This window comes from Tachysurus fulvidraco, chromosome 16, assembly GCF_022655615.1.
Source record: "Tachysurus fulvidraco isolate hzauxx_2018 chromosome 16, HZAU_PFXX_2.0, whole genome shotgun sequence".
NCBI lineage: Eukaryota > Metazoa > Chordata > Actinopteri > Siluriformes > Bagridae > Tachysurus > Tachysurus fulvidraco.
Window position 1 is genome coordinate 3,905,806 of NC_062533.1, and position 25,132 is coordinate 3,930,937.

The window sequence follows — 25,132 nt, forward strand, 5'->3', positions numbered from 1 at the left end:
AACGAAGAATGAAAGAACATAACAAAAAGAAAGAAAGACTCAATTCTTCCTCGCACTATTTCAAATACTCACTCACTTTCTAGATCTCTCCCACCACTTTCCCATCCCGCAATACACCTTTCTCTCTCTCCTCCCTCTTTCCATCCCTCACTCCCTTTCTCTCTCTCCTCCCTCTTTCCATCCCTCACTCCCTTTCTCTCTCTCTCCTCCCTCTTTCCATCGTCATCCCTTTCGGCTTCTCTCCCTATTTCACCTCTCACTCCCTTTCTCTCACTCCCTTTCTCTCTCTCTCCTCCCTCTTTCCATCCCTCACTCCCTTTCTCTCTCTCTCCTCCCTCTTTCCATCCCTCACTCCCTTTCTCTCTCTCCTCCCTCTTTCCATCCCTCACTCCCTTTCTCTCTCCCTAATCCCTTCCTCCTTGCTGACACTTTAGATTAAATGAATCACCACATTAACATTATGTTTAACTTTAATAACAGCACATTTTTAATCCTTATATAATTAAGTTTTACATTATATGGAGCGTTCGCCCCCTAAAGACCCCACGTACAGTACAAGCTGTTACTATAGAACCGATAACATTAGAGTAAGGGCATTAAACCTGTCTTCATGTTACAGTGACGTCTGGCAGCTTTGTGACACAAAAATAACACTGTGCTTGCTGTGCTATTATTATTATTATTAGGTTAGACAGTGCGTGTGTGTGTGTGTGTCTGTGTGTGTGTGTGTGTGTGTATGCTGCAGTATTAAGAATGTTACCAACAACAAAATAAGACGTTCGTTTGTGTAGCCGTTGTGCGTTATTGCGCTCTCGTACCTGCCACAGTGCACCACAACAGCCACGAGGTCGTACATGCGGTCAAGGTTGACGGCGTCGGCGGACGTGTTGAAGAGACGCAGCTCGAGCGGAAAGACCACGCGGTAGCTCAGCTTTGTGTAGCGCTGCAGCTGCTCCATGTACTTAAACCGTTTCAGGTGCAGGGCTAAGATCATGGGTAACTTCTTCACTCGCATGCTGGAGACGAGACAAAACACACACACACTAAAAACATTCCATGATATAATTACTAAACTCAAAAAATACTCCAATTTTCTCCCTGTTGATGATTATTCTCACACAAAATCCATTAGGATGGAGAAAAAACCCCACAATCCTCTGCTTCTTTACTCTAAAAAACACACCAAGACTCTTCTTGCTCCTGTCTATCAGCGGCACCATCGGATCCCAAATACATGCGAATGAAATCAAACACACACACATGGGGTCAGAATTGTTTCGTTATTCTGAATAAATATACCATGATCCACAAATAAATATAAAGAGTTTTACAAATATTTTTTAAATCAACAAATGCACAATAAGCAAACCGTAAATAGATTTAATAATTTAAAATAATAAAATAATTTCACAAAAAGAAATGAAATTCACAAATAAATAAAATTCGATTTGCAAATAAAATAATATTTATAAATATATATTTATTTGTATTTATTTGTGAATGGCGTTCTGTGCAATTGTGGATTTGAAACATTTCTAACGTCTAGACGTGCACAAGAATACACTAATAGGTGACTCCGCCCACCGTCTACTCCAGCCAATCGGACAAAGGTCGGGCAGAGTAAATGTGTCTTATATAACTTGTGCTAGGAGCACTGTCAGAAAAAAATGTTACAAAAGCTGTCACTGGGGTGGTGGTACTCTTTAATAATAATAATAATAATAATAATAATAATAATAATAATAATATAATCTACAATTGTACTATTTATGTACATATATACAATTTATTGGTTGGAGGTAGACCGTGATTAGTGATTAGATTGGTTGGAGGTAGACCGTGCCACGATTGGTCAGCGCCACAAGACCGTTGTCTGATTGGCTGGAGTAGACGGTGGGCGGAGTCCGAAATGTTTCAAATCCACAATTGCACAGAACGCCATTCACAAATGAGCAGGAAGCCATTCACAAATAAATACAATTAAATATATATTTATAAATATTTTTTTATTTGCAAATCCCATTTTATTTATTTGTGAATTTCATTTCTTTTTGTAACAATTTATTTGTAACATATATTTACGGTTTGCTTATTGTGCATTTGTTGATTTAAAAAATATTTGTGAAACTCTTTATATTTATTTGTGGATCATGGTATATTTATTCAGAATAACGAAACAATTCTGATCCCATACACACAGATTGATGAGAAACCCTGTGACTGACCGTTTCTGGGCCTCTTGCTTGCTGCAGCAGATTTCACAGTAGTATTTATACTCACTGCACAGCGTCTCCGTGTTACTGAAGTCCCTGTACACAGACGTGACAAAATCAGGAGCGCTCCAGTACAGAAATATGTCCTCATGGAGAGCTCAGAGAGACCGTGTAGACTGACGTGAATACCTGAGACAGTGTGTTATTGAAGTGTTTTGTTCAACATCCACAGACAAATCCAGGAAGTCCTCATCTTTACTGCTTACCTGTGATTAAAGACACAAAAAACAAACAGATCACTTGGCTGTGTGTGTGTGCGTGTGTGCGTGTGTGCGTGTGTGTGTGTGTGTGTGCGTGTGTGTGTAAATATCTATTCAAAAGTTCCATTTGTAATTTTTTTTAATCAAGTCTCTCTAGACGTTGGCAAACTTTCAACCTCCGTCTACAAAAAAACCCGAGACCAAATGTCTCCTCAAACTCAAGAATCTCCTCAACATGGACGCTCACAGCGTCAACATAAACAAAGCAGCACCTCTCACCTTTATTATATTCATTCATTCATCTTCTACCGCTTATCCGAACTTCTCGGGTCACGGGGAGCCTGTGCCTATCTCAGGCGTCATCGGGCATCGAGGCAGGATACACCCTGGACGGAGTGCCAACCCATCACAGGGCACACACACACTCTCATTCACACACACTCTCACACACTACGGACAATTTTCCAGAGATGCCAATCAACCTACCATGCATGTCTTTGGACCGGGGAGGAAACCGGAGTACCCGGAGGAAACCCCCGAGGCACGTGGAGAACATGCAAACTCCACACACACAAGGTGGAGGTGGGAATCGAACCCCCAACCCTGGAGGTGTGAGGCGGACGTGCTAACCACTAAGCCACCGTGCCCCCCCTTTATTATATATAATATGACATACTGTGTTTACACAAGGATTCACTTTAGATCAATCTGGATTCGCTAAGCTAAGTGGAGTAAAAAGCTGCTTGTTATGCTACTATATCTCTGGGCAAATTCTGCCGCTTTGTTCATTTCCCGGGTTATAGCTATGTTTTTTCTCATCTGACCAGCACAAAGCTTTATGACCGTCTCCAGGCTCTGTAAGTCAACACGTAAACCTAATGAGATTCAGTGTCGATGGCGTGTTCGAGTTACTCCAAATCCATGACGTTTCAGCTGTAGAAAATAAACAAGACTGATGATTAGATGAGCAAAATCATTTCTTTATATCTTCCTCTTTGGAAAAGCTGATTTATTATTTTTTTTTGGAGTTTATTTTGGATAAGACCTGGCAACCCTGGTTATAACTCTGACCTCAGCTTTGCACCCAACGTGATGAAAAAACCAGCAAGAAATGCAGCGAATACATTTGGCACATGCCACTTAGCCCAGACAAATATAGCAGATTGTTTTTGCTAAGTTAAATAAATCTGTGTCAGTGAATCTGTTCGGTTGGAAAAGGAAGTCGGATTTTGTTGTTCAAGTCACTATTGGAATGTTTGTAATCTAATCCGATTACACGGCTGACACGAATCTAATCTGACACTTTGTGCTTATTTGACTCTGAATCTAGTGACGTGACTCCACGGCACGGTGGCTTAGTGGTTAGCACGTTCGCCTCACACCGCGAGGTTTCCGCGGGGTTCGATTCCCGCCTCCGCCTTGTGTGTGTGGAGTTTGCATGTTCTCCCCGTGCCTTTGGGTTTCCTCCGTGTACTCCGGTTTCCTCCCCCGGTCCAAAGACATGCATGGTAGGTTGATTGGCATCTCTGGAAAATTGTCCGTAGTGTCTGTGTGAATGAGAGTGTGTGTGTGTGTGTGCCCTGTGATGGGTTGGCACTCCGTCCAGGGTGTATCCTGCCTCGATGCCCGAGATGTTGGGATAAGCGGTAGAAGATGAGTGAGAGAGTTTCTAAACAGTGTGAAGAGCCTCAGTCAGTTCTGAAATGACCACAGATGGAGGTCTGACACGTTATTGTATATATTCATATATGACAAAATTAAACGACAATCCCAGAAATTCTCATTATCTGATGAGCCGATACACTGTATATCAGGACAGGAAGTGCAAATAAAAAAAAGATCTTAATGCTTTAAAATAAAATGACTCGATTAGAATCGATTAGAATCGACGACAAAAACAGCAGCTCTCACCGTCTCGCAGTTCAGGCAGCGCGTCTCGTTGGTCAGCGTTCCCTGGAAGATGTCGTGCACCCACGTGGACTCGGTCTTGATTTCCGTCTCCGTTTCTGCAGTGACGGCACCTCCGTTGTTCTTCAGCCGACCGTTCTGTTTCTCCTGTTTCTTCTCCTCCTGCAGGATGTCTGCCACCGTGTTCAGCAGGTAGTTGAGGAACTCATGAGCGTCCTGCTGCATGTAGTTATCAAACAGGTCTGTAGGGGGAGACAGAGAGACAGAGACACACACACACACACGCTTTAATGACGGTTTGAAAAATGCTGAGCTACACAACATACATTTTCCCATTAGATGTATGTAATGTTCATGTAAGCTCTTATACAGAGTGACTCAAAAAGAACCAAGAACTCTTTTCCCAAACATTTTAAATATATGTTTATAACATTTATTTTTTGGAGTGAAGTTAAAAAAAAATACCCTAATTAGAAACCAGACCAACTTGTGATGTTATATTATAATATTTTCACAACAGTGTTGTAGTGTCATCAGTGTTAAAACTGGAATCACATTGTGTGTGTGTGTGTGTGTGTGTGTGTGTGTGTGTGTGTGTGTGTGTGTAGTCAGCTGACTGATTGTTCTCTGACAGAGGCCAGTATTATTCAATTACTGAGAGAGAGTCAGAGAAGGAGGAGAACAAGTATCTTTTCATACCTCTTACACACACACACACACACACACACACACACACACACACACACACACACACACACACACACACACACACACACACACACAGACACACACACAGACACACACACAGACACACACACAGACACACACACAGACACACACACAGACACACACCTGTTCCACATTCCAGAAATACACCATATTACACAAAGGCTTACTGTTCGAACGTAAAGGTCAGGTGCCAATTCACCAGCAGGGCATCTACACTACAGATGCACGATTCTTTCATCGTTACACGTCACATTTCTACACAAATCAATGCATTTTCAGCACTTTGGTATAATATCTGTCCAAAAGGAGCAGATTTGCTTTTCTCTTGTGTGACGATCTGGGCTTGTCCCAACACCGTGGATATCGGAGTAAGAGCTTTAAGAGCTGTGTAGAATTTAATCAAGTGTCAATAAGGAAAATTACAGCTTTGGCTTCTACGTGCACTTCTGTCTGCTTGAGCTGGTCCTTGTTTAATTGTAACTCACACTAAACCCTACTATTAGCTCCAAACCAGCTCTCTACATGTTTTCAGTTGTCAGAAGGTTTCTGCCCACCACAGCTCCAGGCGTTTCAGTCCTGCTGCTCGTACGTGTAGGATGCTCGGTTAACAACGTTTTCCCTAACACAAACACGGGGAATATAAATGCTGTGGGGAACCAGAATAAACCCCATAGCCGTTTATTCACTGCCCCGTAGTCTCAGGGGTTTGAGTCGGCCGTGTTGTAATTACAGCAGGCCGAACTCTGAGCCCCGCCATCTGCGGACACACAGACTTTCACTTTGCTCTCACCATTTTCTTTTCTCAGGCGAGAGATGAACTTCTTAGGAGGGATGACTCCAACCTTCTTCTTCTGGGTAGCGATGCTGTGGAAGAGGTCAGCCAGGCAGGTCAGCAGGTTCTCCTTCTTCTTCTGTTGTGTCTTGTAGGCCAGCACACTCTCCCTGAACGGCCTGCAGAAATACAGCGCCTGCAGCACCGAGTTACAGTAGCACGTGTTCCCAAACTGCAGAAGGAGAGAGAGAGAGAGAGAATGTGAGAAAGAGAGAATGTAAAAAGAGTGAGTGAGAGAGAGAGAGAGTGTGTGTGTGTGTGTGTGTGTGTGCGAGTGAGAGAGAGAGAATGTGTGTGTGAGAGAGGATGTAAGAGAGAGAGAGAGAGAGAATGAGAGAGAGAATGTAAAAGAGAGAGCGAGAGAGAGAAAGAATGTAAGAGAGAGAGAATGTAAAAAGAGAAAGAGAGAGAGAGTGAGAGAGAGAGAGAATGTGTGTGAGAGAGGATGTAAGAGAGAGAGAGAAAGAATATGAGAGGGAGAGAATGTAAAAAGAGAGAGAGAGAGAGAGCGTGTATGTGAGTGAGAGAAAGAGAATGTGTGTGAGAGAGAGGATGTAAGAGAGAGAATGTAAAAAAAAGAGAGAGAGAGTGTGAATATGAGAGAGAGAAAGAATGTAAGAGAGAGAGAATGTGAAAAGAGAAAGAGAGAGAGAGAGAAAGAATGTAAGAGAGAGAGAATGTAAAAAGAGAAAGAGAGAGAGTGAGTGAGTGTGTGTGAGTGAGAGAGAATGTGTGTGAGAGAGGATGTAAGAGAGAGAGAGAAAGAATATGACAGGGAGAGAATGTAAAAAGAGAGAGAGAGTGTGTGTGTGTGTGTGTGAGTGAGTGAGAATGTGTGAGAGAGAGAGAGAGAGAGAGAGAGAGAATGTAAAAGAGAGAGAGAATGTAAAGGAGAGAGAGAGAGAATGTAAAAGAGAGCGAGAGAGAATGTAAAAGAGAGCGAGAGAGAGCAAGAGAGAGAGAGAATGTAAAGGAGAGCGAGAGAGAATGTAAAAGAGAGCGAGAGAGAGCAAGAGAGAGAGAGAATGTAAAAGAGAGAGAATGTAAAAGAGAGCAAGAGAGAGCAAGAGAGAGAGAGAAAAGAGAGCGAGAGAGAATGTAAAAGAGAGCGAGAGAGAGCAAGAGAGAGAGAGAATGTAAAAGAGAGAGAATGTAAAAGAGAGCGAGAGAGAGAATGTAAAAGAGAGAGAATGTAAAAGAGAGAGAGAGAATGTAAAAGAGAGAGAATGTAAAAGAGAGAGAGAGAATGTAAAAGAGAGAGAATGTAAAAGAGAGAGAGAGAGAGCAAGAGAGAGAGAGAATGTAAAAGAGAGAGAGAGAGAGAGAGAATGTAAGAGAGAGACTTGGATCAAATCCACATCATCAGTGATAATAAACTGAGACTTTCCCTGCCAGAGGAAATCAGGAGCTGCCCTCATTATAAACAGTACAATAACAGCAGGCAGCACTGGCTTGGCTTCACAGAACTGCTGATTTTCTACTGATTGTTATTGAGATTTTTATCATTTCAGTTCAATGTTGTTTTGCTTATTACTTGGTATGTATTATGTGCAACGAGAAGACGGAGCAGCAAACGAATCAAAGATATCGACTCTTGTGTACAAAATTAAAATGAAACCATTAACCAGCCTTTCTGACCCCACAGGTTTAGTCTACATAGGGAATGGGTTACTCGCAGCATCAACAGCAGACAGAGCAGCACTACTAACACACTAGTATTATTAAAGGACTTCAACTGTATACACAAGTGTTTGCTGTAAATGTGAAGAATTCTTAGCCATTTTATCACCGTTAGCAACAGAAGAACAAGGAGGCATCCACGTGAGATGGATGATAGGAATAATACGACAGAATTCCGAACTCAGACTTTACAATTCCGAGTTAAATCAAACAGCATAAATCCAGAGCTGGAAAAATACAAAGGGGAATCGTTGGAAACACACAAGTACGTAGACGATTAAAGATCCGTATCTGTATCCCTGATGAACGTTTTGAGGGGCCTGTGTTTGAATACGCAAATCACTATTTGGTTATTCATTACACCTCATGAAGCCAGGGATAAACAGAGAAGTCCGGAAGTACTTTGGTGCATTGAGCTTGCGGGACGAGAGAAACAGAGATTCGCAATAAAATGCGATACGGATTTCATTTAATTTCTTATGGCGACAACAGACGTAAATAAACCTCGGGTTTGTAGATGAAGCCCGTTATACACCAGCTACTGCAAACTGAGACTGGAAATATCTGTACTTCCTAGGGGTGTGAGATACATATCGTAGGACAACAGGATGGGAAAATGTACACTGATAGATTTTTTACTTTTTCCCGACGTCTCGGGAGCTGATTTAACATCTGAAGCAGGAGCTCGGAGCTTCTAGTGGTGCGATGTAGCAATAACAAGCCTGGAAAGAGTGCGACAGCAAACGTCCACACAAAACAGGCATCAAATACGAGGAACTTGAAACACTTAAATTTATTTTTTAAACTGTTTCTAAAACGAACTAAAAATTTGATTTGTTATATTAATGGACAGATAAACCGTGACGTGATTCAACTGAAAGTCTCGTATTACCGTTGAATTCTACCAATCGATGTGTGGTGGTGTTTGTAGCTATTCGGTGGTGTGTGGTATTTGTTGGTATTCGGTGGTGTGTGGTATTTGTAGGTATTCGGTGGTGTGTGGTGGTGTTTGGTATTTGTAGGTATTCGGTGGTGTGTGGTGGTGTTTGGTGTTTGTAGGTATTCAGTGGTGTGTGGTGATATTTGGTGTTTGTGGGTATTCGGTGGTGTGTGGTATTTGTTGGTATTCGGTGGTGTGTGGTATTTGTAAGTATTCAGTGGTGTGTGGTATTTGTAGGCATTCAGTGGTGTGTGGTATTTGTAGGCATTCAGTGGTCTGTGGTATTTGTAAGTAGTCAGTGGTGCATTGTATTTGTAAATATTCAGTGCTGTGTGGTATTTGTAGGTATTCAGGTGTGTGTGGTATTTGTAGGCATTCAGTGGTGTGTGGTATTTGTAAGTATTCAGTGGTGTGTGGTATTTGTAAGTAGTCAGTGGTGCATGGTATTTGTAAATATTCAGTGGTGTGTGGTATTTGTAAGTATTCAGTGGTGTGTGGTATTTGTAGGTATTCAGTGGTGTGTGGTATTTGTAGGTATTAGGTGGTGTGTGGTATTTGTTGGTATTAGGTGGTGTGTGGTATTTGTAAGTATTCAGTGGTGTGTGGTATTTGTAAGTATTCAGTGGTGTGTGGTATTTGTAGGCATTCAGTGGTCTGTGGTATTTGTAAGTAGTCAGTGGTGCATTGTATTTGTAAATATTCAGTGCTGTGTGGTATTTGTAGGTATTCAGGTGTGTGTGGTATTTGTAGGCATTCAGTGGTGTGTGGTATTTGTAAGTATTCAGTGGTGTGTGGTATTTGTAAGTAGTCAGTGGTGCGTGGTTTTTGTAAATATTCAGTGGTGTGTGGTATTTGTAAGTATTCAGTGGTGTGTGGTATTTGTAGGTATTCAGTGGTGTGTGGTATTTGTAGGTATTAGGTGGTGTGTGGTATTTGTTGGTATTAGGTGGTGTGTGGTATTTGTAAGTATTCAGTGGTGTGTGGTATTTGTAAGTATTCAGTGGTGTGTGGTATTTGTAAGTATTCAGTGGTATGTGTGGTATTTGTAAGTATTCAGTGGTGTGTGGTATTTGTAGGTATTCAGTTGTTGGTGCCCATTTCACCTGAGACTGATCATCAGTGTATTATTAACACTAACAATTTGTTATGCTGCTGTATACTTGAATCTGATTGGTCAGAAGGTGTCGATTAATTAAAAACAGTCGCTTTAATACGATTCAATAATTACATAGTTTCTATTGTAGAACCTACACATGAAGAGGACGTGACTAATCCTCTAAAAGTCTGATTGTATATAACGTAGCTAGCTGTAAATATCTTAATAATGTTTCCGCGACTTTAATGATTTTTTTGTTTTGCAACAAAAGCTGATGGGCCGACTGTCGTAACACAAGTGATAACAAGAACTAACTTGATCTTCTACAACATTAAATGCAACTTTATTAACAGATATAAAATGTTTGTAATCAGTTATATAGCAAATTGCTGTGGAATAAGTGACTTTAACAACAAGCTACGTTGTTTAAGGAAAGAAAATCGATTCTAATCCTTTATGTTTAATTCTGCAAAGCTACATTTGCCTGGAGGTCAGGACTTTCTAACTTCAGTCATTTCTAACTTTCTGATTAAGAAGTGAAAAAAATTAAATGAAATAGAATAAATCTTGTTATATTCAGCAAATGACTACAAATCAACATGGGTGCTCAGAGCATCAGCTATAAACAAGGCAGCACTTCTTACTTTTTAACAAGTTATCCTGTGTATACAAGTGTTTACAAGTGTTTACTCAACATACAAGTGTTTACTCAACATATATTTATTCGCTTGCAAAATCTTTAACACTGACTCTAAGGTTCACTCGAGCTTGGACAATACACATTGCTCTTCACAGTTAGCTTGTTGCTAACAAAGGATGGCGGCCAAGTTTTTTTCCCCCGACATTACTACTGTTAAAAATATCTCTATGTATCTCTAAAAGCTCTACAAAAAACTCTATAAAAATCTATTTTGACTCCAGAAATGTGCATTCTTTTTACTTCAATTCACTACTTTTTGGGGCTTTTTACACCTGGTCACTTCCTGCGTTTTCTGTGATCCGATAGCTATCCGGTGGTAAAAAGACCAAGTGTAAACGCCCTCCGAAACGGTTTCGAGACGGATATAAATCCGATGGTACAAACCCCTTCAGGAGGTGGTCTGGGACGCATTTCAAATGAAACTGGACAGGGGTAAATGAATGTGGTTGTTAAAGCCACATACGTCAGCGCTAAACACCTCCCAAACGGAAGTACGTCACTCACAGGTGACTGGCGAGTCGCGCATCGTGCCAGAAACAAACAGTAAATGTTAGTTTTTTCGTCTTATTTTTGATTGCATTCTGAAAACCACATACACCAAAACGTGTTCCATTTCAATTACCCCGGAAATGAGGTAAAATATATCAGCATTTTGGGCGGGAGTAGAAAGATCGGATCGATATCCGATTCGCCGAGACGTATTTATGTGGCCTGATGTAAATGGTACAGTTTTGACAAATCAGATAGCTATCGGATCAGAGACAACACACGAAGTGACCGGGTGTAAAAAGGCCCTTTGTGCCTCTAGCAACAAGAGCAACAGAGGATTTTTCATCTCTTCTTAGCAATTTCTTAGCATCTCTTCTCAGCAATCTCTTCTGCTTCCTCTTTGTACACTGCCGGGCCATGAAAAGAGTTAATACCATAAAATACCATTATTTTAAAAACTCAAGAAGAGGTCTTGTGTCTTAGTGAGACATTCGTGGCTAAATAAAGGATTAATAAAAACCAAATATCTATTCATTAACTCTGACACGCTAAAATAAGGCAGAAGGGAAATCCACTGGAGGTCCACTCTGGAAAACGCTGTTTAAAACGATGCTTTTTTATGTCGGTTAAACAGTTTAGCGTAAAAAATCTTGATGAACTTCTCACTGGAGTGGAGCGGAGTAGAATGAAGCAAAGCTCCCTGGAGTGTTTGAGAAATACGGAATTCCTTAATCGGTTCTGTGATGAGGCTTTGATTGCACTGCCTCCAGTCGACAGCTCCGATGTCAACCTGACCAAGAACGACGTGTTACCATCCTCAATTATTTTATTTCAATTTCATCCATTCAAAAAAAAAAAAAAAAAAAAACCAACTTCCCTTAGACACTACGTATGTCATTGTAATTAAATCCAATAAACTTAAGATAGAATAAACAATAAAACTTATCCAGATTACTTTTTTTTTTTAAACTGTACATTTCCAGACAATTCACATGACACACATGGAGAGATAAGATAATATTTTCCATGCAAGGTTTCGCCGTATTGGGCCAAAAACATAGACATGGTCTACAAAACTCTGTTAATTGCTTTGGCTCTTGTACAGATATGTGACTTAATCAGAAAGCTTGAGGACTGAATGATACTCACATTGACCAATCCAAAGTAGTGTTCATTAATGGGGAACTGCTCTGGACCAATGTCTTTCTCCAGAGCAGAGGCATTGGTGCCCTGAGGAGGGAAAAAAAAAACGAGCAGAGAGAAAAAGATGAATCATCAAATAATCAGCATTTCGATCACAAGTAAAACAGTGAGCCATCATTTTATACACACATACGGTCTCACAGAAATATCAAATCAAGCTTCCACTGAACGGAGATCAGATGACTAGATGAAGCCAAAAAAAAAAAAAAGTCTGCGCCAACGTGACAGTGAGTATGTTTTGTTCCCAGTCTGAACTGTTTGGGCTTAATGGTGTCTTAAATATAAAGTACCTGAGCTAAAACAGGCTGTATTACACACAGCCTAAGAAAACACTCCATTAGCCTCAGCAGTCGTTATAAATATCCAAGTAATTGCCAAGCTTAGAAAAGCCATGGTCAAATTTTTTTACCTCAGAAGCATGCCATGCAAATATCCATTAAGAGAAATATTACATCCTCTTCTCAGGTCACATATCTAATGTTACGTATTTAACGATGACGGTTAAGTCTCATACGCCTGTGACTGCACAACAAAAGTATTTGTAGTTGGCATCTCAAAGAGTTTTAAAAGGACCTGTGTGCTCTACGATTAGAAAGTAATACGGCGTTTATAGCTTACATGCCCATATTTCAAGCCCTTAGTTAGGAATGTTTAGGAAACTCCAGTTGTTAAATGTTTAGGAATTGAATCGTTCATTTTTATCTTACATTTTTAGTGACAGCTACCTAACTGACATGTGCTTCTTCTGAGGTACAGCACGGTCAATTTGTTCTCAGAAATCTTCTCAGGTCTGGGAACATCTAATAGTTATTAAACTTCCATGGTGCATTCCTGCGTCGATTCCAATGTTCCTGGGATCCACTACGTCTCCTACTCGCTTAAAGTGGTTACATGAAGATACTGCATTTCTACAGTAAAATATTTGTAGGTACTCAGTGGTGTGGGGTAATGTTTGGTGTTTGTAGGTACTCAGTGGTGTGTGGTGATGTTTGGTGTTTGTAGGTACTCAGTGGTGTGTGGTGATGTTTGTAGGTACTCAGTGGTGTGTGGTGATGTTTGTAGGTACTCAGTGGTGTGTGGTGATGTTTGGTGTTTGTAGGTACTCAGTGGTGTGTGGTGATGTTTAGTGTTTGTAGGTACTCAATGGTGTGTGGTGATGTTTGGTGTTTGTAGGTACTCAATGGTGTGTGGTGATGTTTGTAGGTACTCAGTGGTGTGTGGGATGTTTGGTGTTTGTAGGTACTCAGTGGTGTGTGGGATGTTTGGTGTTTGTAGGTACTCAGTGGTGTGTGGTGATGTTTGGTGTTTGTAGGTACTCAGTGGTGTGGGGTAATGTTTGGTATTTCGCAGGTATTCAGTGGTGTGTGGTGATGTTTGGTGTTTGTAGGTACTCAGTGGTGTGTGGTGATGTTTGTAGGTACTCAGTGGTGTGTGGTGATGTTTGTAGGTACTCAGTGGTGTGTGGTGATGTTTGTAGGTACTCAGTGGTGTGTGGTGATGTTTGTAGGTACTCAGTGGTGTGTGGTGATGTTTGTAGGTACTCAGTGGTGTGTGGTGATGTTTGTAGGTACTCAGTGGTGTGTGGTGATGTTTGGTGTTTGCAGGATTTTCAGTGGTGTGTGGTGATGTTTGGTGTTTGCAGGATTTTCAGTGGTGTGTGGTGATGTTTGGTGTTTGTAGGTACTCAATGGTGTGTGGTGATGTTTGGTGTTTGTAGGTACTCAGTGGTGTGTGGTAATGTTTGGTGTTTGTAGGTACTCAGTGGTGTGTGGTGATGTTTAGTGTTTGTAGGTACTCAATGGTGTGTGGTTATGTTTGGTGTTTGTAGGTACTCAGTGGTGTGTGGTGATGTTTGGTGTTTGTAGGTACTCAGTGGTGTGGGGTAATGTTTGGTATTTCGCAGGTATTCAGTGGTGTGGGGTAATGTTTGGTGTTTGTAGGTACTCAGTGGTGTGTTTGATGATGTATGGTGTATGTAGATACTCAGTAGTGTGGGGTAATGTTTGGTGTTTCACAGGTATTCAGTGGTGTGTGGTGTTTTCTAGGTATTTAGAGCTGTCACTAATGCCCGTTTTCCAACAGAAAGAACCGGGTGCTGGATCAGAGCTGGCACTGGTGCCGGTTCAAAGTTGGTTCCACTGGCGAACCTTCTAAAAGCCGGTTTGACTTTCCATCGACTAGAGAGCCATCACAGAGCCGAGTCTGACGTCACCGTATACGTCTTATCTTTCCCAGCAACGTTAGCGCAGCAGCGGCAAACACAAACACATCAACAACGGAGGTTGCAATGGAGAATAACGGAAAGTACATAACGTTATTTTATCGTTAACACAGAAAAAAGTTAGCCTTAGCATGTAGCTACCTACTATCATGTGTGCTGATAAGTGATCCTATTGCAGTAAAGTAAAAGTGTATTAAAGATTAGTATACTTAAGATACATTATCAAATGCGCTAACAGTAACCCCGCCCAAGCCCCGCCCCCCAGATCCTACTTAAGGTACATAATCAAAGCCGCTAACAGTAGCCCCGCCCACAGCCCCAGACGTAAGCAGTCCTTAAGTCTAGACCTGCGACGTTTTGGTGCTACATAAGAACCACTTTTCCTGGTTCAGAGCCGGTGCTTTGGCGGTCGAAACAGAAAGAACTGGTTCTAAGTAAGGCTTCGAACCTGCACTCAAACTGCTTCGGTGGAAAAGGGGCATAATTCACTAAATAATATTTGGTGCAATTCAAGGAATTTTTCAGGAACCCTTGAGTTCTTTTCCATCAGCGGTACCAGGTTTCCATTTTAGACCTATTCTAAGGTCTGCACTTTTCTGCAAAGCAGGAACGACTGCGTAGACTCTTTTCACCCTGACCCTCACCGCCTAGTCAAGTGTGAGCATGACAGCATGACTTACCCCCTTACCTGCAATCTTATCAACCTGCATTTAGAACAAATCTGAGCTGACACTGCAGATCATTTCTGCCTTGACTTCTACACGATATATTACAAGTGACAAGTCAAAAACAATAGTGAATGTATATTATTATGCATGTGAAACATTTCTATTACAAGATAAACATAAAAGAATATTTTGTGTGGATTAAACTCTGGCTGCAATTTTTACAGATTCAAAGAGAATTCAAAGCTGCATTACAAACAGCATCTGACCACGCTGAGCAGGTTGCCTAAATAAATATGACATCAACTACAGCTTGGGAGCCAGTTCAAATATTACAGATGATGAGGAAATAAATAAGCTGCTGCCATGTTTAGGGTTATTATATTAACACTTATTTTGCATACTGACCTAACTTTCAAAACGTTTATTAGTAATTTTAGTAATTTTAGTAATTTGGGGAAAGTCGTGGCCTAATGGTTAGAGAGTCTGACTCGTAATCCTAAGGTTGTGGGTTCGAGTCTCGGGACGGCCACGACTGAGGTGCCCTTGAGCAAGGCACCGAACCCCCCAACTGCTCCCCGGGCGCCGCAGCATAAATGGCTGCCCACTGCTCCGGGTGTGCGTTCACTGCTGTGTGTGTGTGTGTGTGTGTGTGTGTGTGTGTGCACTTTGGATGGGTCAAATGCAGAGAACGAATTCTGAGTATGGGTCACCGAACTTAGCCGTATGTCACGTCACAAGTAATTATCATAAAATCGGCCCTCACTGAAGTGACGGTCGGTCGCCTCACATAAAGATCGGCTGTTTCTGTAAGGTTTTCTTGACATCTCCTAGGTTTCCTCATGACTCCTGAATTCATGGTTTATAAAGAGTTGGTTTATAAAGAGCATGCACAGAATCTCATTGTTGAAAGCTATCAATCATCACCAAGAACCGGACATCGCTCCAAAACAGACAGAAGGACAAGAATAAAACTTCTCAGGAAAGCTGCCGAGGGACTTACGGCAACCTTAGAGGAACTGCAGGGATAACTATCTCTCATGTTCTTGACTAATCTAGGCTTTGGGGAAAGGTGGTTAGATAGAAACATTTTCTCAGAAAAGAAAGAAACCTTCCAAGCAGAACTCACCCCAAACCATAAGACAAGATAGAACTTCATTCATTCATTTACTACCACTTTATCCGAACTTCTCGGGTCTCAGGCGTCATCGGGCATCGAGGCAGGATACACCCTGGACGGAGTGCCAACCCATCGCAGGGCACACACACACACTCTCATTCACACACACACTACGGACAATTTTCCAGAGATGCCAATCCACCTACCATGCATGTCTTTGGACCGAGGGAGGAAACCGGAGTACCCGGAGGAAACCCCCGAGGCACGGGGAGAACATGCAAACTCCACACACACAAGGCGGAGGCGGGAATCGACCCCCCAACCCTGGAGGTGTGAGGCAAACGTGCTAACCACTAAGCCACCAGCAAGGTAGAACTTTCTGGGCAGAATTCTAACAGATATTGGCGTAAAGAAGTCGTCAGATAATGTCCTAAATATCACCTTACCGACAGTGAAGCATGGTGGTGGCAGCATCATATTAAATAGCAGCGTCTCTAGTCAGAGAATCATGAATATCTCCAAATACCAACCGGAGTCTTCGGTTACACTTTTAGACTTCAGCGAGAAAATTTCCAGCGCGATAATGACCCAAATTAACGTCAACAAAGAAACGGCTACGGAAGAAGATCATCATTTAGGAACGTCTCTCTTAAAAATTTGAAAACATTTTTCTTTTACGCTGCACTCTCTCGTCCTCTCACTTTTCTCTCACGATCGGACGCCCGTCTTTACGTAATCGCACTTCTTTCCCAGAAAAAATAACATTTTAAGATCGTCAAGGTGACTCACGGCAGCTAAGGAACGTCATATTAGATGGATTTTTAATCCCCTGACTCAATAACTCGATAAGTAATTAAACGAATCACTTGCTCTGGCATTAAAGACAGAGAGGTTAATTAGTGTCACCCATTTTGATGCTATATCTGTCTGTTTAACAAAAACCCTATTCACTATTCTTTGGGTTCTGCAACGTCATATCACGTCGCGCAGTTTATCCATCACACACATGTTTAATATAATCCTATAATCAGCACGGTCTCAGAAAACCAGGTAATCATCTGGCGCCAGCGTATTTCTCCTTCAAGACGCTGTCAGTAACTCGGTGGATTCGTGAGAGGTAAGACACGAGTTGTCCATGCACAGCATTAATAATGTATGGAATCACCTAATAGGATGTGTTAAGGAATTCGAGAATATTGAATATGCATCGAAAGGTGCAGGGTTTCACTTTATGTTCAGTTCAGGATTTAGGTCGTGTTTCGACAAGGGATTCATTATCACACGTCATATGATGAGAAGGTATCTTCTGATATGAAATATTTATTCTGTATTATTTCATCTGTTCTGCTGTCTAAGAATTTCTCCCTGTGTAAATCGTGTACAGGGTTTCCGCTGTCGCATCTCCTTCATCACTTCGGGGAGTCTATTTAAAAAGAATCGACGTTAAGGAAGGTGCAGTGTCATGGTTTCGAGGTCTGTTACAGAGTAAAAGTGTTAAGCTACTTTCTCTATTTTAGTTTTATTATATTTTGACATATTAGAGGTTTTTCTACTTTAACTGTGTAACGTACCTTTCATATGGTCATTTAATGTGAATTATTAATGGGAGGAAATCTACCATCTAAAAATTAGAAAACTAAATAGATTGATCAAGTCGGTCAAATTCAAAGCTACAATCAACGAGTGGAGAAAATGGGGCATACAATGTACACCAAAAAAAAAAATAAAAAATTCACGGCATATATATTCATTCATTCATTCATTCATTCATTCATTCATTCATTCAATCATTTTCTACCGCTTATCCGAACTTCTCGGGTCACGGGGAGCCTGTGCCTATCTCAGGCGTCATCGGGCATCGAGGCAGGATACACCCTGGATGGAGTGCCAACCCATCACAGGACACACACACACTCTCATTCACTCACACACCACGGACAATTTTCCAGAGATGCCAATCAACCTACCATGCATGTCTTTGGACCGGGGGAGGAAACCGGAGTACCTGGAGGAAACCCCCGAGGCACGAGGAGAACATGCAAACTCCACACACACAAGGTGGAGGCGGGAATCGAACCCCAACCCTGGAGGTGTGAGGCAGACGTGCTAACCACTAAGCCACCGTGCCCCCCCCCCCCCGGCTTTTTGGGGGGGGGGGGGGCAAAAAAAAAAAAAAACACTTCTAGTAGTCTTCTAGACCTTTGGCTTCAGGGAAGTGATATAAACCCATCTAAGCCTGCTTAAGTGCTTATCACCAACACATAACTATAGCCATGGTGAAGCATGGTGGTGGGGGCATCATGCTATGGGGCGGCTTCTCAACTGGGGCTCTAGTCACTACCACTATCATCATGACAAAACTCTCTGGAATATAACGTTGTGTGAATGAAAGATGAATCAGTCACCAGTGTCGTCCACCGTCTGACACGTATCATACTCATTCGCCAGGAAACAAGCAGAAACTGGTGTGATTGACAGGTGACTGGTGATAAATAGCTGGACTGTGAAATACGTGACCGTAATAATCTGAGAAAGCAATTCAACTTCTCTTCCTGCTCAGGAAATCTGATTCTAGCAAGGTTTGTATTTCAGTCATTAGAGGCCTGAATTGTCCTTCGACTCGAAGGTATACAAGTGTCGCATTGTGTGACAGAGAGATTAAAGGACGCCGTACATTATGCTCAAACAAAGAAGAAGCTACGACCGGACTGCATCATTTAAACAGGCATTCAGACATTCTGTCCCTTTAAGACTCTGACTAACACACAGGCCAAAATTGAAAAATCAAGAATTTGGAACAAACAGTTTGGTGCTGTGAGATAAGCGTAGCTGCCTAATTTGCTCGGTATCCACCTGACATGAAACCGTACCTAAGAGACAAAGACGTGTATTTCTGTTTAGCTTACATACATTAGTATTAAGATCTAGTTCCATGGTGGCCTAAAGGCTAAAAATCCTGTGGTATCAACGTACGCAGGAAGGGAAAAACCCAGCCGCACAAGCCAGCGCCAGCCCCAAACATGGATATAAATGAGAGGGTTACATCAGTAAGAGATTCTGGGATAAAACCTGTACCAAATAAATATGATTAACAGATGATCAGCTATGCCACCGTGAGCAGCCAATATATCAGCAGCATTTGTGTTAAGATCTGAACACTGACCTCAGCCTGATTTGACGATAACTGAAAGGAAAAGCGTACATGAAACCGACAGACACACATTTGCAGTGTTTGTGTAAAATGATGGGATACAGAGTTTACGTTTGCACCGCATATCAAGTTGGAGGGTTTCTGCATTCAACACACAATGTACAAATAAACAAACAATCTAAACATCTTACTGGAATCACCGATCATCTGCTGAAGGATCTGACACGGATCTTGGATCTGGACACCTTAACTTACACCATACACATAGTGCACTTGATCCCAACCCCTGGCCCTGCACATTTTAGTGCTCAAACACAATCACTTTGCATTAGAAAGCGGTGTTAGTGGTGACTAATTGAGTCAGGTGTGTTAAAGATGGAGAATATCACTCCACTCAAATATGGAGGACAGGATTCATTCTACTAGGTCCAGGGTTGGGAAACCTGGTTGGGACATCGAGACTGTGCACTTACAAGTCTGTCAGGGAGCGAGCAAACCCACTCACTCACTCTCACACAGGCTCACTCACTCTCGCTTACTCTCACACAGTCTCTCACACAAAGACACAGTCTCTCACACAAAGACACAGTCTCTCACACAAAGACACAGTCTCTCACACAAAGACACAGTCTCTCACACAAAGACACAGTCTCTCACACGAAGACACAGTCTCTCACACGAAGACACAGTCTCTCACACGAAGACACAGTCTCTCACACGAAGACACAGTCTCTCACACGAAGACACAGTCTCTCACACGAAGACACAGTCTCTCACACGAAGACACAGTCTCTCACACACACTCACACACAGACACTCTCACAGTCACACACAGTCTCACACACAGACACTCTCACAGTCGCACACAGTCTCACACACAGACACTCTCAGTCACTCTCACAGTCACACACAGTCTCACGGACACTCTCACAGTCACACACAGTCTCACAGTCACACACAGTCTCACACACACTCACAGTCTCACACACAGTCTCTCACACAGTCTCACACACAGTCTCACACAGTCTCACACACAGTCACACACACAGTCTCACACACACAGTCACACACACAGTCTCACAGACACACTCACACACGGACACTCTCACAGTCACACACAGTCTCACAGTCACACACAGTCTCACACACACTCACAGTCTCACACACAGTCTCACACACAGTCTCACACACAGTCACACACACAGTCACACACACAGTCACACACACAGTCTCACACACAGTCTCACACACAGTCTCACACTCACACACACACACAGTCACACTCACACTCACACACACACACAGTCACACTCACACACACACACACACACCACTGGGCTTGCTAGCTAGCACACTAATAACGGACTTAAATCTTGTGCACTTACCATATTACAAATGGAGGCGATATTTCTGACAGTCATTTAGTTCACAGGGCCCCTTGACGCCATCGTTATGAAATAAACATGACTGAAAATCCAGGAGCAGTGAATCTCGTGCAGCTTGGACCAAGAGGCCAACTGCAGTCGTTATGATGGAGCACTGACATGCAGCACGGTTTATTCCTTACTGGAAACCATCAGAAAGTAGACAAAAATTATTATCAATTCATGTGGAAGTGGACCATCATATTTAAATATAATGCGAAAGGACGTATAATAAACATCACGGCTTGCGGCAGGTAACTAGCTACAGCCAAGTCCATACCGCCGAAGCCCCGCCCACTCCAACAGAGCTGCTGCGTTGATGTCAGAAAAAAGGGGCGGGCTTTGATCTACAGTCAGATCCACCAATCGGAACTAGCAATTTAATTTCTCGTCCCGCATTGTAACCAATGACAACAAACCAGGAAATGTTTACGGGGAAAATTTTAAAAGACTTTAAAAGACACCCGTATTACGTAGTCACAAATTTAGAATCCACCGCGGTATTAATTCCTATGAATTATTTGCGTAACGCGACGAAAGTTTGCCTCTTTATAAAATGTAGAATAAGTAAATATGAACACAAACAGAAGACAGATATGTTGAACTTTTCCTACGTCGTCTGTATACCCGTATTGGCGCCTCGGCCACCGTGCGCATGCGCATAGCCCACAATTCATTACTTCCTCGTGTCTATTCTTCAGCCTGGTCTTTCTCGTCTCTGCTTTCGGAAGGTAAGGATCTGTTTCTGGACGCTCGTGAGTTTTGTTAATAAAACGATGGATTCGTTAAAGTCCTTGATCACGTTTTTGTTGACACGAAGCACGTGATGTGTGACGTGTTAAATCTGTGCCAGCTTTTTGAGGCCGACCACGTGTTTGTGTAACGTGTGTCGGTGTAAATCCTCCTGCAGTATAAACATAAAAATATGCCTTTACTACTAGTTTAATATTTACTCCTGAATATGTATAACACCTGGGGATTAAATCTGGTGCTCCTATCACGTGTATGGAGACGTCGATCTTTTATTAACACGTGCCACAGATCCAGCGTGTGTAGCACGTGTTCTGACTATAATATGATTTCAGTTACTCTTGATATATTTAATGCATGGGACAAATGTATTATGTTTCATGCACGTAAGTCCCCTTTATTGCCCATTTAAGACTGTTTGTGTCTTAAATGATTAACACAGGGGGGAAGAAGAAATCTCTCAAAAAACCTGAAGTAAAGGCTGATTTTATTTTTTTCCTTGCTTCGGATCCTGTCGGGAGAAACAGCCCTTTTCTTGAAGCATTTCTTCATTTCTTATGCTTGGTCATGATATCCTTATGTACAAACACTGTCCTGTTCTCCACAGGAGCTGGAATGGAAATGAAGTGCAACATAAATGCAACATGGCTGATGTTAAGAGCACGTGGGTAAGCAGAATAGACATCCATAATTTCATAATGAAAACGTTTAAAGCATGTAATTAGGGTGTTCCTCCTATGCTTTGCCCACTGGAGGCTGTCAGTGTCTCTAGTGGCCATGACAGGGGGATACAGCAACCTCCTGCAGAGACATTGGGATCAGAAGGCTTCTGCATGCGCCTGGATCCTGTGCAAGGAACAGATCTAAAACTGTCAAATCTTCCTTTAGTAATTTGGTCGCATATGGCGTCAAGCAATTTGTGAAGAAAATGTATACATCATCTCCGTTTAAAGCGGTTAAAGTGGGAGAAAACGAGTACCATGAGTACGATGTCCATAATCCCTCTCAATTTGAGGTGGACATTTTAATCAGCTTTAATGCTAAGTTTTAATTTAACCTTATTGTGTGTTAAAGAGTAAAAAAAACTTACCAACTTACCACACGTTCCATCCTGTTTTGTAAATGTTTGAAGACATGAGCTGCAATGTCTAGTGTTTGGACCTAGTGCAGTTAGCTTGTGCTGCTTATCTTCTAGCTATACAAAGCTGATGTGTGACCATACATTTCAGTGATTTTGGTTTAATGATTTTCAGGAAGCTACAAAGGGACAGAAACAGCACACTGCATACACCATGGGTTGTTATTTGGCTGCCGCTGGTAATCAATGGTGTTAAAAATGCAGCTTGTTATGCTAGTGTGCAGGGTTTATTTTTGCTGTGCAGGTCAGGAGGGCACAGGACTGGATGTTAGAACTATTTTACTTGGGCTTAGTGGTATTTTATTTTTTTTCTCTGCCTCAATGCTGAATCATGTTATGAGATCCAAAGTATCTCGAATGAATTGTTGAACGATGTTTGTAGGATATCTGGGGAATGATTTATTTGTTGTCATTATTATTATTATTATTATTATGAGCAGATGAAGTGATCTTGATTGTTGAATTAAACCACACATGGTCAAGGTCAACTGTCTCATAATTGAGTACTATAATTAATTCCTGCTTGTCGGTGTTGAGTTGTGTGTTAATGCTTGCTTCTAGTTCTAATGGTTCTTAATGGTGTTCATTCCAGCTTGGACTTCCAGCCACCTGACTGAGGTGTTCTATGCTGAATCTGATGGTAAGCCTTAAAGTCATGAATTTCTGTGTGTGATGTAATGTTTTCCTTCACAAGATTAGCTTATAAAATAAGTTGATCTTTTAAATGTTATTTTATTGCAGTTTCTTCACTTCGGTAGAAAAGCAGCTGGTTAGAAACTAGCACCAAACCTGAACAGGTGAGTGTCTTAGAACATTATTTCTTTTTTGTGAAACGTCACAGATTTGTTTCTCATCCCCTTTATTGCCCATTTAAGACTGCTAGTGTCCTAAATGATTAACACAGGGGGGAAGAAGAAATCTCTCAAAAAACCTGAAGCGAGGGATGTTTTTCCTTGCTTCGGATCCTGTCGGGAGAAACAATCTTTCCTCAAAACATTCTCATGTGTCATGAGAGAAAATATTTGCAAAGCTTATTTTTCTCATGCTTAGTCACTACAGGTTCAGATGTTCACAGGAGCCGAAAGGGAGCCGAACGAACAACGACGAAATGCCACCTTAAATATGGAGGTGAGCAAGCTCAGAATGGCCTCTAAAATCGTTCCCACCTTTTTGAGTCTGAATGACATTCAGTGAAGGATATTTTAGGCTTAAGTGGGGTTTTATTTATTTATTTTCTTAGCAGCGTATTATCCAAAAAGCTTCTAAAATGATAAACGTCTAATCGTTTTCTCAAGACTTCCACTGAGTGAATAACAGCATTGAACCTTTTCCTGCAAGTCCTTGAATGAAGTTTGAGGTGTTTTTGTTTTTATTTTTACTTTTCTTTATTTCCTTTTTATATACATTATATATATATTTTTTTATTGAAAGTTCTAGGGTTATTTTTGTAAGGAAAGTAGTGAGGTCTGAAAGCATGTAGACGGCTTGCTTTTTATTTATTTTGCTATTATTAAAAAAAAAAAAAGTGGCTCCTCTTATGCTTTGCCCACTGGAGGCTGGTGGTGTTTCTTAGTGGCCATAACGGGGAAACAGCAGCCTTTTGAAAAAACTGGGTCAAAGGGCTTCTGCATGCGCCTTTATCCTGTGCAAGAAACCCAGATCTTCCGTGAACAGCCTCTATCAGGCAGCGAATTGCGCTTGGACAGCCAAAATTGCATATCATGTTATAAAAATAAGCCAAGGCAATTCTGATGGCTCGAATTTTCCACGTCTCGTTCACTAGGTGCTGCAGCTGTGTCCTGACATCCAGATCATCAGCGGGTCTACGTTCAGCACAGACGTGTTTTTATCTGCTAGTACATTTAATGATTGATGTTGACTGCATTGTCTTTACCGATGTGTAAAAGTAGTCGTTAGATCTTTTCTGTAAAGCAAATAAATGTGTGAAAGCCTGTATCTGTACTGTCCTGTGTCATAATGTTAGTATGACTTCTCTAACTTCTGACATACACTCGGGATATGGGGGTGTAAACATTTATGTAACGTGCTTTGGATTATGCCTTCTTTCTAAAGATATCTGATTAATGGGAACTGCGAGGTGGGGTTTTTTTTTTGGGGGGGGGGGGGTATTTCTCACAACCGGTATAAAGTCAAGAAGCTTTTGTTGACATTTCAACCATATATAGCTGTTGCAGTACACGGTGAAATGAGACGACGTTTCTACGGCATCAAGGTGCTACATAACACAGACAGTGCTAAGGACATGTAAGTAGTCGTAGCCACATGAAGTGCATCTGTGCAAACCGTGCAGGACAAGACAAAAAGTGAAAGTGATGACATATGGCTAAGTACAGTGACCCATACTCAGAATTCGTTCTCTTAACCCATCCACAGTGAACATGCACACAGCAGTGAACACACACACCGTGAACACACACCCGGAGCAGTGGGCAGCCATTTATGCTGCGGTGCCCGGGGAGCAGTTGGGGGGGTTCGGTGCCTTGCTCAAGGGCACCTCAGTCGAGGCCGCCCTGAGACTCGAACCCACAACCTTAGGGTTAGGAGTCAAACTCTAACCATTAGGCACGACTTGCCTCCAAACACAAAGTTACA

The 25,132-nt window shown here is 41.8% G+C and overlaps 1 protein-coding gene, 1 long non-coding RNA gene and 2 other non-coding genes across 12 annotated transcripts in view; 3 read left to right on the plus strand and 1 right to left on the minus strand.

The window, feature by feature from the left end:
* Positions 1 to 21,393, minus strand: part of usp46 (ubiquitin specific peptidase 46) — a 25,615-nt gene extending 4,222 nt beyond the window's left edge. Inside the window, exons 1-8 of one of the 6 annotated variants that reach the window (XM_047801845.1) lie at positions 21,259 to 21,393; positions 20,593 to 20,773; positions 11,997 to 12,077; positions 5,901 to 6,114; positions 4,385 to 4,623; positions 2,403 to 2,479; positions 2,226 to 2,309; positions 819 to 1,016 (exon numbers count right to left, since the gene is read on the minus strand). In XM_047801845.1, the coding sequence (XP_047657801.1) occupies positions 819 to 1,016; positions 2,226 to 2,309; positions 2,403 to 2,479; positions 4,385 to 4,623; positions 5,901 to 6,114; positions 11,997 to 12,077; positions 20,593 to 20,628 (929 nt within the window). In that variant the 5' untranslated portion in view covers positions 20,629 to 20,773; positions 21,259 to 21,393. Of the gene's footprint in view, positions 1 to 818; positions 1,017 to 2,225; positions 2,310 to 2,402; positions 2,480 to 4,384; positions 4,624 to 5,900; positions 6,115 to 11,996; positions 12,078 to 20,592; positions 21,110 to 21,245 lie in introns of those variants that run through there. The other 5 variants (XM_027146182.2, XR_007138157.1, XM_047801844.1 and 2 more) reach the window with 5 other exon arrangements.
* LOC113642593 lies at positions 21,268 to 24,475 on the plus strand. Of its 4 annotated transcripts, none has more exons than XR_003440600.2 (6): positions 21,268 to 21,362; positions 21,989 to 22,049; positions 23,112 to 23,159; positions 23,261 to 23,316; positions 23,570 to 23,647; positions 24,303 to 24,475. It is a non-coding gene; the product is annotated as an uncharacterized LOC113642593 (long non-coding RNA). The 4 variants fall into 4 exon arrangements; XR_003440602.2 differs by lacking the exon at positions 21,268 to 21,362 and adding an exon at positions 21,366 to 21,386; XR_003440603.2 differs by lacking the exon at positions 21,268 to 21,362 and adding an exon at positions 21,473 to 21,634.
* LOC113642598 lies at positions 21,782 to 21,910 on the plus strand. The gene has a single exon (XR_003440606.1). It is a non-coding gene; the product is annotated as a small nucleolar RNA SNORA26 (small nucleolar RNA).
* LOC113642597 lies at positions 23,382 to 23,502 on the plus strand. Its single transcript, XR_003440605.1, has one exon. It is a non-coding gene; the product is annotated as a small nucleolar RNA SNORA26 (small nucleolar RNA).
* Positions 24,476 to 25,132: the final 657 nt, after the last annotated feature.